The following is a 12,746-nucleotide window of genomic DNA, read 5'->3' as shown; positions in this document are numbered from 1 at the left end:
TTTATTCAGTGTTTTAGTCATTTCAGTATTTCTAGTAAAACCATTTATGGCATTTGTGTGAGAATTGTGAACGGTCACACCGTCAGAAGCCTCCACCATTTTGTTACTGTCAGCGTCTATCAGCATTTTGTTATTTATGTCTGTATTGGTGTTGTCGCTTTTTTGTTCCTTGCGCATCTTTTTTGCTGGGTACTTTTCGTTAGTCAAGCTGTCGAATATGTCCTCTTTCACACTTGAACACAAAGCACTGAAGTTTTTTGCTATTGTTTTTTGGGTTTGAATTTTGCTGCTTTTTGCCACCTGATCAGGGGGTTTCAATTTGGCAGACACCGAGTGACCGGCTTCCGCCATACTTGCTGGTTTAACCAGATTGCCAAAGACTTATGTACCTCTCCTTTGGGAAATGAAAAGAGGAAAAATTTATATATTGATGAAGATTTGTATGAAATAAACAATGATCAAATTTTTACAATCTCTTTTAATTAAGCCTTTGTTGCTTGGAAAAAGTCACTTTTCAGACTGTTAAGAAAAAACACGACCGGTCTCGCTCGCTGATGAAAAGGAAGTGACAAAAATATAAGTTAAGTCGTGAAAGCTGATCGCTGGTGGTGGCAGTTCCTCGATAGCACAATCGTAGTCGATGCTATTAGTTAGTATCGATAGACGGATCAAATATATCGTTTCGTGATATTACCTCGTCAGGTGGCTCCGTGATAATTTCATCTCTGTGTAGTTGTGATGTAGAAACTCGAAGGAAAAGAAGAAGAAGGGTCATGTGATAGAGACCAACCAGCTGACCGAACAGAAAATAAAAGTTTTTCTTCAACTTGCAACTCCTCCGAACTAAAGTTAGCTAACAATCAACATGGCTCTACACTCTGCAATCAAAGGAAAGCTGATCTCTGTCATCGGCGATGAGGACACTTGCGTGGGATTCCTACTGGGTGGCGTGGGCGAGATAAACAAAAATCGCCACCCCAATTTCATGGTCGTGGACAAGAACACTCCCGTAAGCGAGTTGGAGGACTGCTGCAAGAGGTTCCTGAAGCGCGACGACATCGACATCATCTTTATTAACCAGAACTGCGCCGAGCTCATTCGCCATGTCATCGATGCCCACACTTCGCCAGTGCCAGCCGTCCTGGAGATTCCATCGAAGGACCACCCTTACGACGCCAGCAAGGATTCGATTTTGAGGCGTGCCCGTGGCATGTTCAACCCCGAGGATCTAGTGCGTTAAACAGCACTTTGGCATTGTTTGCAGCCATAGGAGTATTGCAATTAAAGCCACCAATCCAATTCAATCTAATCCCCTACATTTCAGCTTTGTTTTGTATTAAAGACAAGTGTTAAAGTGTTTTTTGTTTTCAAATAAATAATATATATATACATATATGTACATACATATATCACAAAATAGTACACTCCACTGTCTCCACACCACCTAGCGGGTTTTCAGCGTACTACGTACAATCAGCTGACCGAGAAGAGAATTGTTTTCTGCTGCAACGTAAACACAAGTAGACATAGTATTAGTCACAAGCTGCGCATTCCACGAACACCATGCTCAAGGCGGTTATCCTAATCGGCGGACCCCAGAAGGGTACTCGTTTCCGGCCACTCTCCCTCGACACGCCTAAGCCGCTGTTCCCGCTGGCCGGTCGACCCCTCATAGCCCATCACATTGAGGCTTGCGTCCAGCTGCCGGAACTCAAGGAGATCCTCATCATCGGATACTACCCCCAGACGCAGATGGAGGCCTTTGTGGGCGATATGCAGGCCCTGTATAGCAGCAGCAACATCAACATCAGGTGAGCGATAGTCGTGGCGTGGCTAGTGCAGATCGAGGATTGATGGAGTGCCTTGTCCATTTCGCAGGTACCTGCAGGAGCTCACATCGCTGGGCACGGCGGGCGGCATGTACCACTTTCGCGATCAGATACGGGCCGGAGATCCGCGGGCCTTCTTCGTGCTGAATGGCGACGTGTGCGCCGACTTTCCGCTGCAGGAACTGTACGACTTTCACACCCGGCGTCCCTCTAGCGCCCTGGTCACCATCATGAGCACGGAGGCGACTCGCCAGCAGTCCCTGCACTATGGCTGCCTCGTTTTCGATCGCGCCAGTGGAGCCGTCTCGCACTATGTGGAGAAGCCCAGCTCGTATGTGTCCACCTTCATCAACTGCGGCGTTTACGTCTGCTCTATGGACATTTTCACCCAGCTGGCGCAGATCTTCCATGCCCACGGACAGGAGTACGGCTGCGCGGGCTTCAGCAATGGGAACGGCAACGGAAATGGCCGTGATCAGGGCCACATCAAGTGGGAGCAGGAGGTGCTCACTCCTCTGGCGGGTACTAACCAGCTCTTTGCCATGACCGTGCCCAACTGGTGGTCCCAGCTGAAGACCGCCGGCTCGGCCATCTACGCCAATCGTCACTACCTGGGCCTCTATAAGCGCACACATCCGGAACGGCTGGCGAACGTGGGCTCGAAGCGCGGCGAGGGCGACGGCAACCTGATCTGCACTGTCCTGCCGGATGTATACGTGCATCCCAGTGCCACGGTCCACCACAGCGCAGTGGTGGGTAGCAGTTAATCTCAATTTTTGAATCTCCGGCTTCATCCATCTCTCTTTATTGCATTCAGCTGGGCCCAAACGTGGCCATTGGGCCTGGTGTCACCATCGGCCCTGGGGTGCGCATCAAGGAGTCCATCGTGCTGGAGCAGGCCCAGATCCAGGAACACACGCTCATCCTTCACTCGACTGTGGGGCGGGGATCCACCATCGGCGCCTGGGCCCGCGGTGAGGGGACGCCAGGCGGCCCGGACCCCAACAAGCCCTTCGCAAAGATGGAGAATCCGCCGCTGTTCTGAAACTGAATCCCTCCATAACGATACTGGGTAAGTGGGCGAGTGCATCGAAATGTAGCCTGAGACCTTCTGACCCCATCTAATTGCTCATTGCAGGCTGCTTTGTACAGGTGCCCGCCGAGAAGATACTGCTCAACAGTATTGTACTGCCGCACAAGGAGCTGAGTCGCAGTTTCAAAAACGAGATAATTCTGTGAAGAGAACCAATCATCCAGGGGAATCCGTTCCTACCCGTACCCCTATCAGTATGCCATTTTATAAAAATATTTATTTTGTGCAATATTCTTAAAGCTTATGCAATAAAAGCTTGTCACGCAGCGGCACAACTTTGAAGTGTTTTCGAAATAGTAACGTATATAAATAGGTATAAATACTGGGATGCACAAAAGGGAATAGTTAGAAAAGTACCAAAAAGGGATATTGTTCTCCGTTGTATGTTACTCAAATGCCGCCGCAATTAAAGTCAAAAGGTAAAAGAAGGACAGGTTTTTTTTGTTTTTGTGTTGAACCTTGTAAAATAATTACGGCGTCCATTCGAAAATGGAGGACTGTCGATTTTAACGCTGTACTGGGGGTCTCAGACTGTTCAGATCTAGCCTCAAATATTGTGCGGTTATTGGTATATAATCCTACCAAGAAAAATAAATTAAAAGTGAGTTAAATGCCAATTTCAACTGGTATTTTGCTCAGCCTCGCTAATATACACCACCTACACTCGTGGCGTAGGGTAGTGCCTTTTTATACCCGATACTCAAAATGAGTATTGGGGTATATTAGATTTGTGGTAAAAGTGGATGTGTGTAACGTCCAGAAGGAATCGTTGCCGACCCCATAAAGTATATATATTCTTGATCAGCATCAATAGCCGAGTCGATTGAGCCCTGTCTGTCTGTCCGTCCGTCCGTCCGTCCGTCCGTCTGTCCGTCCCCTTCAGCGCCTAGTGCCCAAAGACTATAAGAGCTAGAGCAACGATGTTTCGGATCCAGACTTCTGTGATATGTCACTGCTACAAAAATATTTCAAAACTTCGCCCCGCCCACTTCCGCCCCCACAAAGGACGATAATCTGTGGCATCCACATTTTTAAAGATACGATAAAACCAAAAACGCAGAGTTGTAGAGGATGATTATATGTTCTAGAGTGTAAAATCTCAACCAGATCGTATAATTATTATAGCCAGAATCAAGAAAACAATTTCATTCTTTCTCGCTCTGTCTCTCACTAACACACAGGTTTCATGGTCGGTTTTGTCAATTGCAAAATATGAGTTCAAGGATCTCAGAACCTATAAGAGCCAGAGCAACCAAATTTGGAATCCACACTCCTGTGATATCGGACCTTGACCGTTTCGTGTCCAAATTTCGCCACACCCCCTTCCGCCCCCGCAAAGGACGAAAATCTGGGGCATCCACAAATCTCAGGGACTATTAAGGCTAGAGTAACCAAATTTGGTATCCGCACTTCTGTTAGGTCTCACTATAAAACGTATATCTCAGAATTTCGCCCTACCCCCTTCCGCCCCCACAAAGGACGAAAATCTGTTGCATCCACAATATTGCACATTCGAGAAAACTAAAAACGCAGAATCATAGATAATGACCATATCTATTAGATTGCTGAATCTGGATCAGATCAGATAATTTTTATAGCCAAAAGGAACAAATCAATTTGCAGTGGCTACGCAGCCCCCGACGTCACGCTCAGACTGATTTTCTGTCTCTCTCGCACGCACTCTTTGTCGTGTCGTTCAATATTAGCGGCGTCTGCCGGAGAGAGCCATACTGACTTAGTATCAGGTATAACTGTAGAGTTGAGGTGTCCGCAGCAACTCACATCGTTCCCCCTCGTTTATTATACGAATTTCATTTTCCAGATTGGCGGCTAGTACCAGCTTAAAATTCGGGCAATCTTTTGGTTCCTGTCTGAACCCCAATACGAAAGCTCGCAACAACAATTTCCCCGATATTAGGGTCTCCGCTCGCGACGAGGGACTTATGCTCCTCGCCCAACTACCGCTCCGTACCCAAAATTCCCAACGCTTAGGCCGAACAGCACAAAGCGGGAGGGGTAAAAGATCTTCTCATCAGTCGCTTGCGGGCGCGGGCTGTTTATGTTTCGCGGAGCCGGAATATATTGTAGGCCGTCCAATTCTGCAGAAGTTATGAAAGTGATGTAAACGGTCAAGCACTTTCGACCCGAACTATAGATCTGGACCTAGACCTGATTTATGTTCCTCTTACGAAGGGCCGAGGAGTGCCAGATGTGAAGCCGGCGGCAACGACTGTCGCTCAACCGTTTAACAGTGTAACCGCTGATTCCTAGTTTATTTTATAGTGTCATTAGTTTAATTAGCTTAGTAAATTTCTTTAATTTTTTTTGTTGTAAATTCTTTTGGATGAAAGCGCAAGTGTAATGTGTGACAGGGCGAAAGTGAACAACAGTTGAACCGCAGAGGAGAACGTGAGTTTTTTTTTGTAAAATTATTTCTCCAGTTTTCGTTTTAGGAACGTTGCCGCAGTCCATGGAAGCGCTTTCATCGCTGTTTCAACGGGTTTATTGAAACCAATCAAAGGAACGACGTAAGTGATCCGAAAAAAAAAGAACGAGTTATTGCATAACCAGGAAAAAAACCTCACGTAGTCAAGAGCTTCTTCGCCTAAGAGAGGCTGTGCGCTCTCCCTTATGCCGCGCTGGCTACCACAAGCGCAACCATAAGAAACAGTTCTCTTACGAACCAGGCGCAAAAGGGAAGAGGCGAGGCTGGTCGCTCTGACTCTCTTTTCTGCTTTCTGCTTGCGTTTGTTTGCAATTAATGCAATTAAATAACTGACCTGCCCTACCGGTCGCAGCGCACAGTTTTACATTCCCTGAATAGCCTTTCGTTTGCATATTTAATTATTTATCTATTTACCTTAAATAAAAAGTTACACTGCCTTCTTTAAATTTGTAAGTTATATTTCTATCGAAATGGTATGATTAAGAGTTAATCATTTAATTAGTTACTAGTTGCGATGCGCGCTCGATTGTTCAATATGAAATATAGTATTTAACATGAATTGGTGCTAGAGTTCTATATGCGGGGGCCATGCTGGGCAAAGGAGGGTAATGTGGTTGTATAAAAGCCTGTAAAAGCCTTATTTATGGGATCACCGGATGAAACGGGAGCGGTGATCATGGTAGGGTGGGCATAAGGTGTCACAACAACACCGTGTCACGATGCGTATGTGTGTATGTGTCCGTGTTCGTGGTTAGGTGTATTTGCTCATGTTCGTATTTGTGTCCGATACTTCGCTACACGTGAAATTTTAATGAACGTTACTGTATCTGTATTATTGTTTGAGTAGAGCTGTGTCCCGTCCGTCCTGGGAAATAAAAACCCCCCCATTTCTTGCCGATGAGACGGAAGCCGGAACAAGCACGTGCCCGGACGGGAGACGAACCTGCTCAGCCTTCCTTGAAGGTTTCTAATACCCAATATGCTACAGTTAGTTTATTATATGGCGCCCAACGTGGGGCCCGAGTTGTCGCAACTGACAACACACCGGCAAGGCCCAAATGATTGTGAAAAATTGTGGAATGTAGTTGTGACCTTACATTCCCAACCAGTATCGGGACATATGTGTTTCTAGTTTGTTTTGGCTTTGTCACTTTAGGATGGAGCAGCGCAGTGGGTTATTAAACTATTGCCACCGTTGTAAGTGATCAAGCGGGCTCCTATGATGCATCCCGATGCATCGAGCTCATTACTATTCTTTTTCGTCTTTCTTTCTTTTGTTTGTGTGTCTTTCCTTCCTTCCTGTTCTTTCTGGCCAATGTTGGAGGAATGCTCCTCGTTTTTTTTTCCGGTCTGGATTATCCGATCAGGAACGGTGGGTGAAAGGCCTCAATTTGCCAGGAAGGAGTTGCGAATAGGACTCATACTCATTGGGCTGGGAATCTGGTATCGTTGGATGGATACGTGGTATAAAAACAATAGTTTTACCCACCGCGCAATACCCGGACCGCCTATAGCTACGAGTTGTGGGTTATTATCAATTTGTTTATGCATGTAGTTGAGTAAATGTAGTACATGGGAAACATCATACACATAGACACAAATAGATATATGTACCTTATAGTCAAAGTTATAGTTATATAGTCAAAGGGGATAGACTTCAGCATGGTCCTAGCAGTTTTTTTGTTTCAAACTTTATTTTTTTTATTAATTTCTAAAAATTTATTTATCTATTTAATTATTTTAGTATTATATCTATAGATTTATTATTTTAAAATAACTATAGTTAGTTTTGGTATTTACTGTTTTGGTTGTTCACCTAGGGTTATTAGGCGTTCGTTAGGAAACAGTAAGGCTGAAACGGGGATCGTCGGAACTCGTATGAAACAATGCCCGTATTTGGCAGTTGCGAGAATTTAGCAGACGAAGAGCAGACAAGAAAGAGTTTGTTTGATCTGCCAGGCTCAGGTGGAATATTTGGCTCAGCTCCTTACCACGTCTTGTGGTCACACTTTCCATAGGGCCTGTTTTGGCACACGAGTGGGATATAAGAAGGTTTTGTCCTGTCTGCAAAACATCTTTTCAGTCATCGACGTTGAATGTATTAGACGGAACAGCTGGGGACGCCGTTGGAACTTCATTGGTACCAATAATGCCTGATACGAGGAGTAAAGCCCATGTGGGGGCTCCACAGGGAGCTCCGACGTCTGCTTCGGCCAATCAGCCGCAAACTAGGGAAGCTGGTCCGGAAGTGGTGGTAGCCCCTTCGCCTAGTAACGAGCTTCAGCGAATGATAGCCGAAGCCATGGCTGAAGCCTCGTTGACACAAACCGAGATGCTGAGCAATGCGATCGCTAATGGTTTTCAAAGTATTGTTAGCTCTCTCATGGGCCAACTGGCAAATACAGCGGATGTTCCTTCGAGTAATAACCAAGCTGGAGAAGGATCGGCACAACGGCCGACACACTTTCCCGATCAGGTTTTCGAAACAGCCAGCAGGAGCTCCCCCATGAGTGTGGATATTCGACCAGAGCGGGTTAGTCAAATTTTAGTCAATTGGAAGCTTAGGTTTTCTGGGCGGGCTGGAATTTCCGTCGACGATTTCATTTATCGGGTAGAAGCGCTCACAATCCAAACATTGGACGGGAATTTCGAGTTGCTTTCGAGATACGTGAGCAATCTCTTTGAGGGTAGTGCCAGTGACTGGTATTGGCGCTACCATAAAAGTGTTAGGACGTATAATGTTACGGCTACGGGCTGGCTAAATCTTGTTGGCAATGCAGCCTCAGCAGGAAAGGGAATCGGGGTTAGTGCACTATACTGCGCTCTGGGCTCAGCTCGCCGGATGGGGTCGGGGTCTTTCCTATCCCTATACTTCCTTGTTCTCGCCATATTATAAAAATTTAAGTGCACTTACACAGAATCTACTTTGATCAAAACAAAAAAAAACAAATGTAATCAATCCCCGGTCGGCATAGATGGCAAGAAGGAATCCGGTAGTCGCGTATTTAATTTAGTGATCCTAGGTGTAGGAGATCACTAGTTCCTCTATACCCTCCCTACCTTCGGCAATGCGTGGAACGATGTTGGCATGGCCCTAACGTCTGCTGGTACATGCTGATAATTCGAAGCCTGCTCCGCAAGTCCCGATCTCAATTGAAACGAACTCAGCTGATGGCTCAATGCTGTCTCTATATGGGCGGTTAGCTTCTCCAAAAACGTCTTTTGTTGGGTGCCCATCATTGACCTTACCAAATTAACAATTTCACTTTTATCCATGGCGTTAGATGAATTCAGCGATTGGCTAGTTGGGTCTGTAGGGGTAGGATTTCCCTCCCTTTGCTTAGATCTCGTTACTATATTTGGCTTGGGAATAGCGCCTCTGCCTCTACCTCGAAATCTACTTCCACTTGGCCCTGGCGCATCGAGGGGAATTCCTTCAGTATTCGAATCTCCTACCTCTGCAAGGTCCGCGTTATTTAATTCCGTCGCCAAATCAACATTTCCCCGAACTAACATTTCTTTAGTGCAGAGTCCGCGACAGGTTGGACAACTCGGTGAACTCTTAAGCCAATCGGTCAAACAGGAATGGTGAAATTGATGTTGACACGGTGTCGTGGCAAACAATTGATCTTTCTCAAGTTTATCGTGGCAAATGCGACAATAGCCATGCTGATTTAATGCAGTTTCAAAGCTATTATCTTTACTGGCCATATTTCTTCTTAATTTTTTTTTTCCAATCAGCAAAATATTTTCTGTCTTTTCCACAAATGCCAATTCTACATCGATGTGTAACTCCTCTCTTCTGCCTCTATGATTATTGAATTAAATGGATATTAAAGGTTCCTATTAGACTATGCTTGATACTCGTCGGGAACTCAAAGTTTCTCTAAGACCCGCCATTCCAAGTACCGAACAAGTCATGTTCCTATAAAGTTGAAAGTGGTCGTGCGTCTGGTTGGGTCGATCAATACAAAATCCTGAATTGCAATCGCAAATTCCACAGCTCAGATACACGGCACTAAAATCTTTATTCTACTAAAATATTTTCTTCAGAAATCTATACAGTTCACGCCGTCATTTCTTGGTAGACCAATCCCTACTCAGTCGAATTGAAATCTCCATTCCAAAAGCTGACTACACGTCTACACGATATACCGAATTTTCTAATTAACAGGCTAATGGATGTATTAACAGAGCTTAACCGTGAAGCACGAAGGTTACTCCAACCGTTCGGAATTATCCTCATCTGGAAATAATCGTATCTTTTCTACACTTTTCCGATAATAGACGGTCGTTTGGGCCGACCTCAAATCTTCACTGTTAGTACGATTCAAGGATGAGAGGACAGACGTCAACATTCGAGCTGCAATAGACCGAAGGAAGCAGAAGGAGAACGAATCATTTGATGAGTTCTACGAAGCGATTGTCCGATTGGCAGATACACTGGCAACGCCCTTGTCAGAATGTTCCCTGATGGAGTCACTCCGATCCAATTTATTGCCGGAGATACAGCATGAACTCCTATATGAAAAGATCTTTAGCATTGCACAGTTAAGACACTTGGTGAAGACTCGGGAACTGTTCATGCATTTGATGAACGAATCATTTGATGAGTTCTACGAAGCGATTGTCCGATTGGCAGATACCCTGGCAACGCCCTTGTCAGAATGTTCCCTGATGGAGTCACTCCGATCCAATTTACTGCCGGAGATACAGCATGAACTCCTATATGAAAAGATCTTTAGCATTGCACAGTTAAGACACTTGGTGAAGACTCGGGAACTGTTCATGCAAACTGTTGGTAAAAATCCGGCGGCAAGACCACGTCCAGCACCAAGACGGTTAGTTCACGCGGTAGAAAGCCCAGTGCAAGAGGAGTCAGACGAAAGTGGTGAGGAGATAGCCGCGTTCAACTTAGTCTGTTGGAACTGCCGTGGTAATGGTCATAGCTACCAGGATTGCATAGCAGAGCGAGTAGTTTTTTGCTATGGGTGTGGCCAGCCTGACACTTACAAGCCGTCGTGCCAAAAATGCCAAGCAACAAAAAACACCCAAGTGCGAGCACCCTTGAAAAGTGCACGCAGACCATCAGCGTCCAAAGCGACGAACACCGAGTAGCGCCGATAGAAGCTGCAACGCAATTCCCAATTCCAATAGTAAATAATAATTTAACCATAGTTAATAAGAAAATAATACAGGAAGATCAAAAGGATAGGGTGTCTAAACGGAAGGCACGAGCGAAAGTACGTCGGGAAGAATTTGTCAAAAATCTAAGGTTAGAGAAACAAGCTCTGGGGATTACGTTGCCCTTGGGGATAAAGTAGCGAGTAATCAAGCTCAGATGCCAGATGTAAGGGTGGTAGGCAGGCATATATATCGTCGCACCGAGCACGCAACAGGTGAAAGGGTAGCAGATAAACTCTGTTGGAAAATTTGGATTCCCAGGGGGCTCATCGATTCCATCCTAAAAATGGCCCACGAGCACGCACTATCTGCACACGGAGGCATACAAAATTTTCTTAGGGACGACTCATTTGATCTGATGCGTGGCACGGCAAAGGAGGCAATGAAAGCGCAGCATGAACGAAATGAAAAGACGTATAACTTTCGAAGTAAGGAGGTATCATTCAGAGTGGGGCAGGAGGTTTACCGTCGAAATTTCCAGCAAAGTAATTTCGTGAAAGGATTTAATGCCAAGTTGGCTCCTGTTTTTGTGAAGTCCCGGGTAAGGCGACGGTTGGGTCAAGCCTATTACGAGCTAGAGGATCTGCAAGGACGGCTCATCGATTCCATCCTAAAAATGGCCCACGAGCACGCACTATCTGCACACGGAGGCATACAAAATTTTCTTAGGGACGACTCATTTGATCTGATGCGTGGCACGGCAAAGGAGGCAATGAAAGCGCAGCATGAACGAAATGAAAAGACGTATAACTTTCGAAGTAAGGAGGTATCATTCAGAGTGGGGCAGGAGGTTTACCGTCGAAATTTCCAGCAAAGTAATTTCGTGAAAGGATTTAATGCCAAGTTGGCTCCTGTTTTTGTGAAGTCCCGGGTAAGGCGACGGTTGGGTCAAGCCTATTACGAGCTAGAGGATCTGCAAGGACGTCTGATCGGCAAATTCCATGCCAAAGATATCAAACAGTAGCACCATAAAAAGGAACAAATAAATCGCTCTAAGCGGGAATCACCCTTTTGTCCTTGATTTGAGTTTGATTTTGGTAGGGGGGATTTGAAGTGGTTTCGAAATAGTAACGTATATAAATAGGTATAAATACTGGGATGCACAAAAGGGAACAGTTAGAGAAGTACCAAAAAGGGATATTGTTCTCCGTTGTATGTTACTCAAATGCCGCCGCAATTAAAGTCAAAAGGTAAACGAAGGAGAGGTTTTTTTTTTGTTTTTGGGTTGAACCTTGTAAAATAATTACGGCGTACACTCGAAAATGGAGGACTGTCGATTTTAACGCTGTACTGGGGGTCTCAGACTGTTCAGATCTAGCCTCAGTCTCTTGAAAGAAAAACTGTTGGCGAAGCAGACGTGCTATGTTTGGCCAGTCCACGTATCAAGAAAAAACGAAGAGGAAAAAAAAACCGATGAAAAATCTTGACAGCTGAATGCAGCTAAGAAAAAATATTGTGCGGTTATTGGAATATAATCCTACCAAGAAAAATAAATTAAAAGTGTGTTAAATGCCAATTTCAACTGGTATGTTTCTCAGCCTCGCTAATATACACCACCTACACTCGTGGCGTAGGGTAGTGCCTTTTTATACCCGATACTCAAAATGAGTATTGGGGTATATTAGATTTGTGGTAAAAGTGGATGTGTGTAATGTCCAGAAGGAATCGTTTCCGACCCCATAAAGTATATATATTCTTGATCAGCATCAATAGCCGAGTCGATTGAGCCATGTCTGTCTGTCCGTCTGTCCGTCCGTCCGTCTGTCCGTCTGTCCGTCGGTCCGTCTGTCCGTCCCCTTCACCGCCTAGTGCTCAAAGACTATAAGAGCTAGAGCAACGATGTTTTGGATCCAGACTTCTGTGATATGTCACTGCTACAAAAATATTTCAAAACTTCGCCCTGCCCACTTCCGCGCCATAAAGTATATATATTCTTGATCAGCATCAATAGCCGAGTCGATTGAGCCATGTCTGTCTGTCCGTCTGTCCGTCTGTCCGTCCGTCTGTCCGTCCGTCTGTCCGTCCGTCTGTCCGTCGGTCCTTCTGTCCGTCCCCTTCACCGCCTAGTGCTCAAAGACTATAAGAGCTAGAGCAACGATGTTTTGGATCCAGACTTCTGTGATATGTCACTGCTACAAAAATATTTCAAAACTTCGCCCTGCCCACTTCCGCGCCATAAAGTATATATATTCTT

At 45.3% G+C, this 12,746-nt stretch overlaps 1 protein-coding gene and 1 pseudogene across 1 annotated transcript; both read left to right on the top strand.

The window, feature by feature from the left end:
* The first annotated feature begins 758 nt into the window (after window positions 1–758).
* On the top strand, window positions 759–1,357 carry LOC117193359 (V-type proton ATPase subunit F 1-like). The gene has a single exon (XM_033398074.1). It carries the CDS (start codon window positions 866–868, stop codon window positions 1,238–1,240), a length of 375 nt encoding a protein of 124 aa, XP_033253965.1. The 5' UTR covers window positions 759–865; the 3' UTR covers window positions 1,241–1,357.
* An 84-nt stretch (window positions 1,358–1,441) lies between these two features.
* LOC117193358 lies at window positions 1,442–3,198 on the top strand (annotated as a pseudogene).
* The last annotated feature ends 9,548 nt before the right edge of the window (window positions 3,199–12,746 follow it).

The sequence above is a fragment of the Drosophila miranda genome, assembly GCF_003369915.1.
Source record: "Drosophila miranda strain MSH22 chromosome Y unlocalized genomic scaffold, D.miranda_PacBio2.1 Contig_Y2_pilon, whole genome shotgun sequence".
NCBI lineage: Eukaryota > Metazoa > Arthropoda > Insecta > Diptera > Drosophilidae > Drosophila > Drosophila miranda.
Note: the sequence above shows the minus strand (reverse complement) of the source record. Positions and strands in the feature narration are given on the sequence as shown.

Excerpts from the sequence above, each read along its gene's own strand:
- LOC117193359 (XM_033398074.1), top strand. The coding sequence starts at position 866 with ATGGCTCTACACTCTGCAATCAAAGGAAAGCTGATCTCTGTCATCGGC.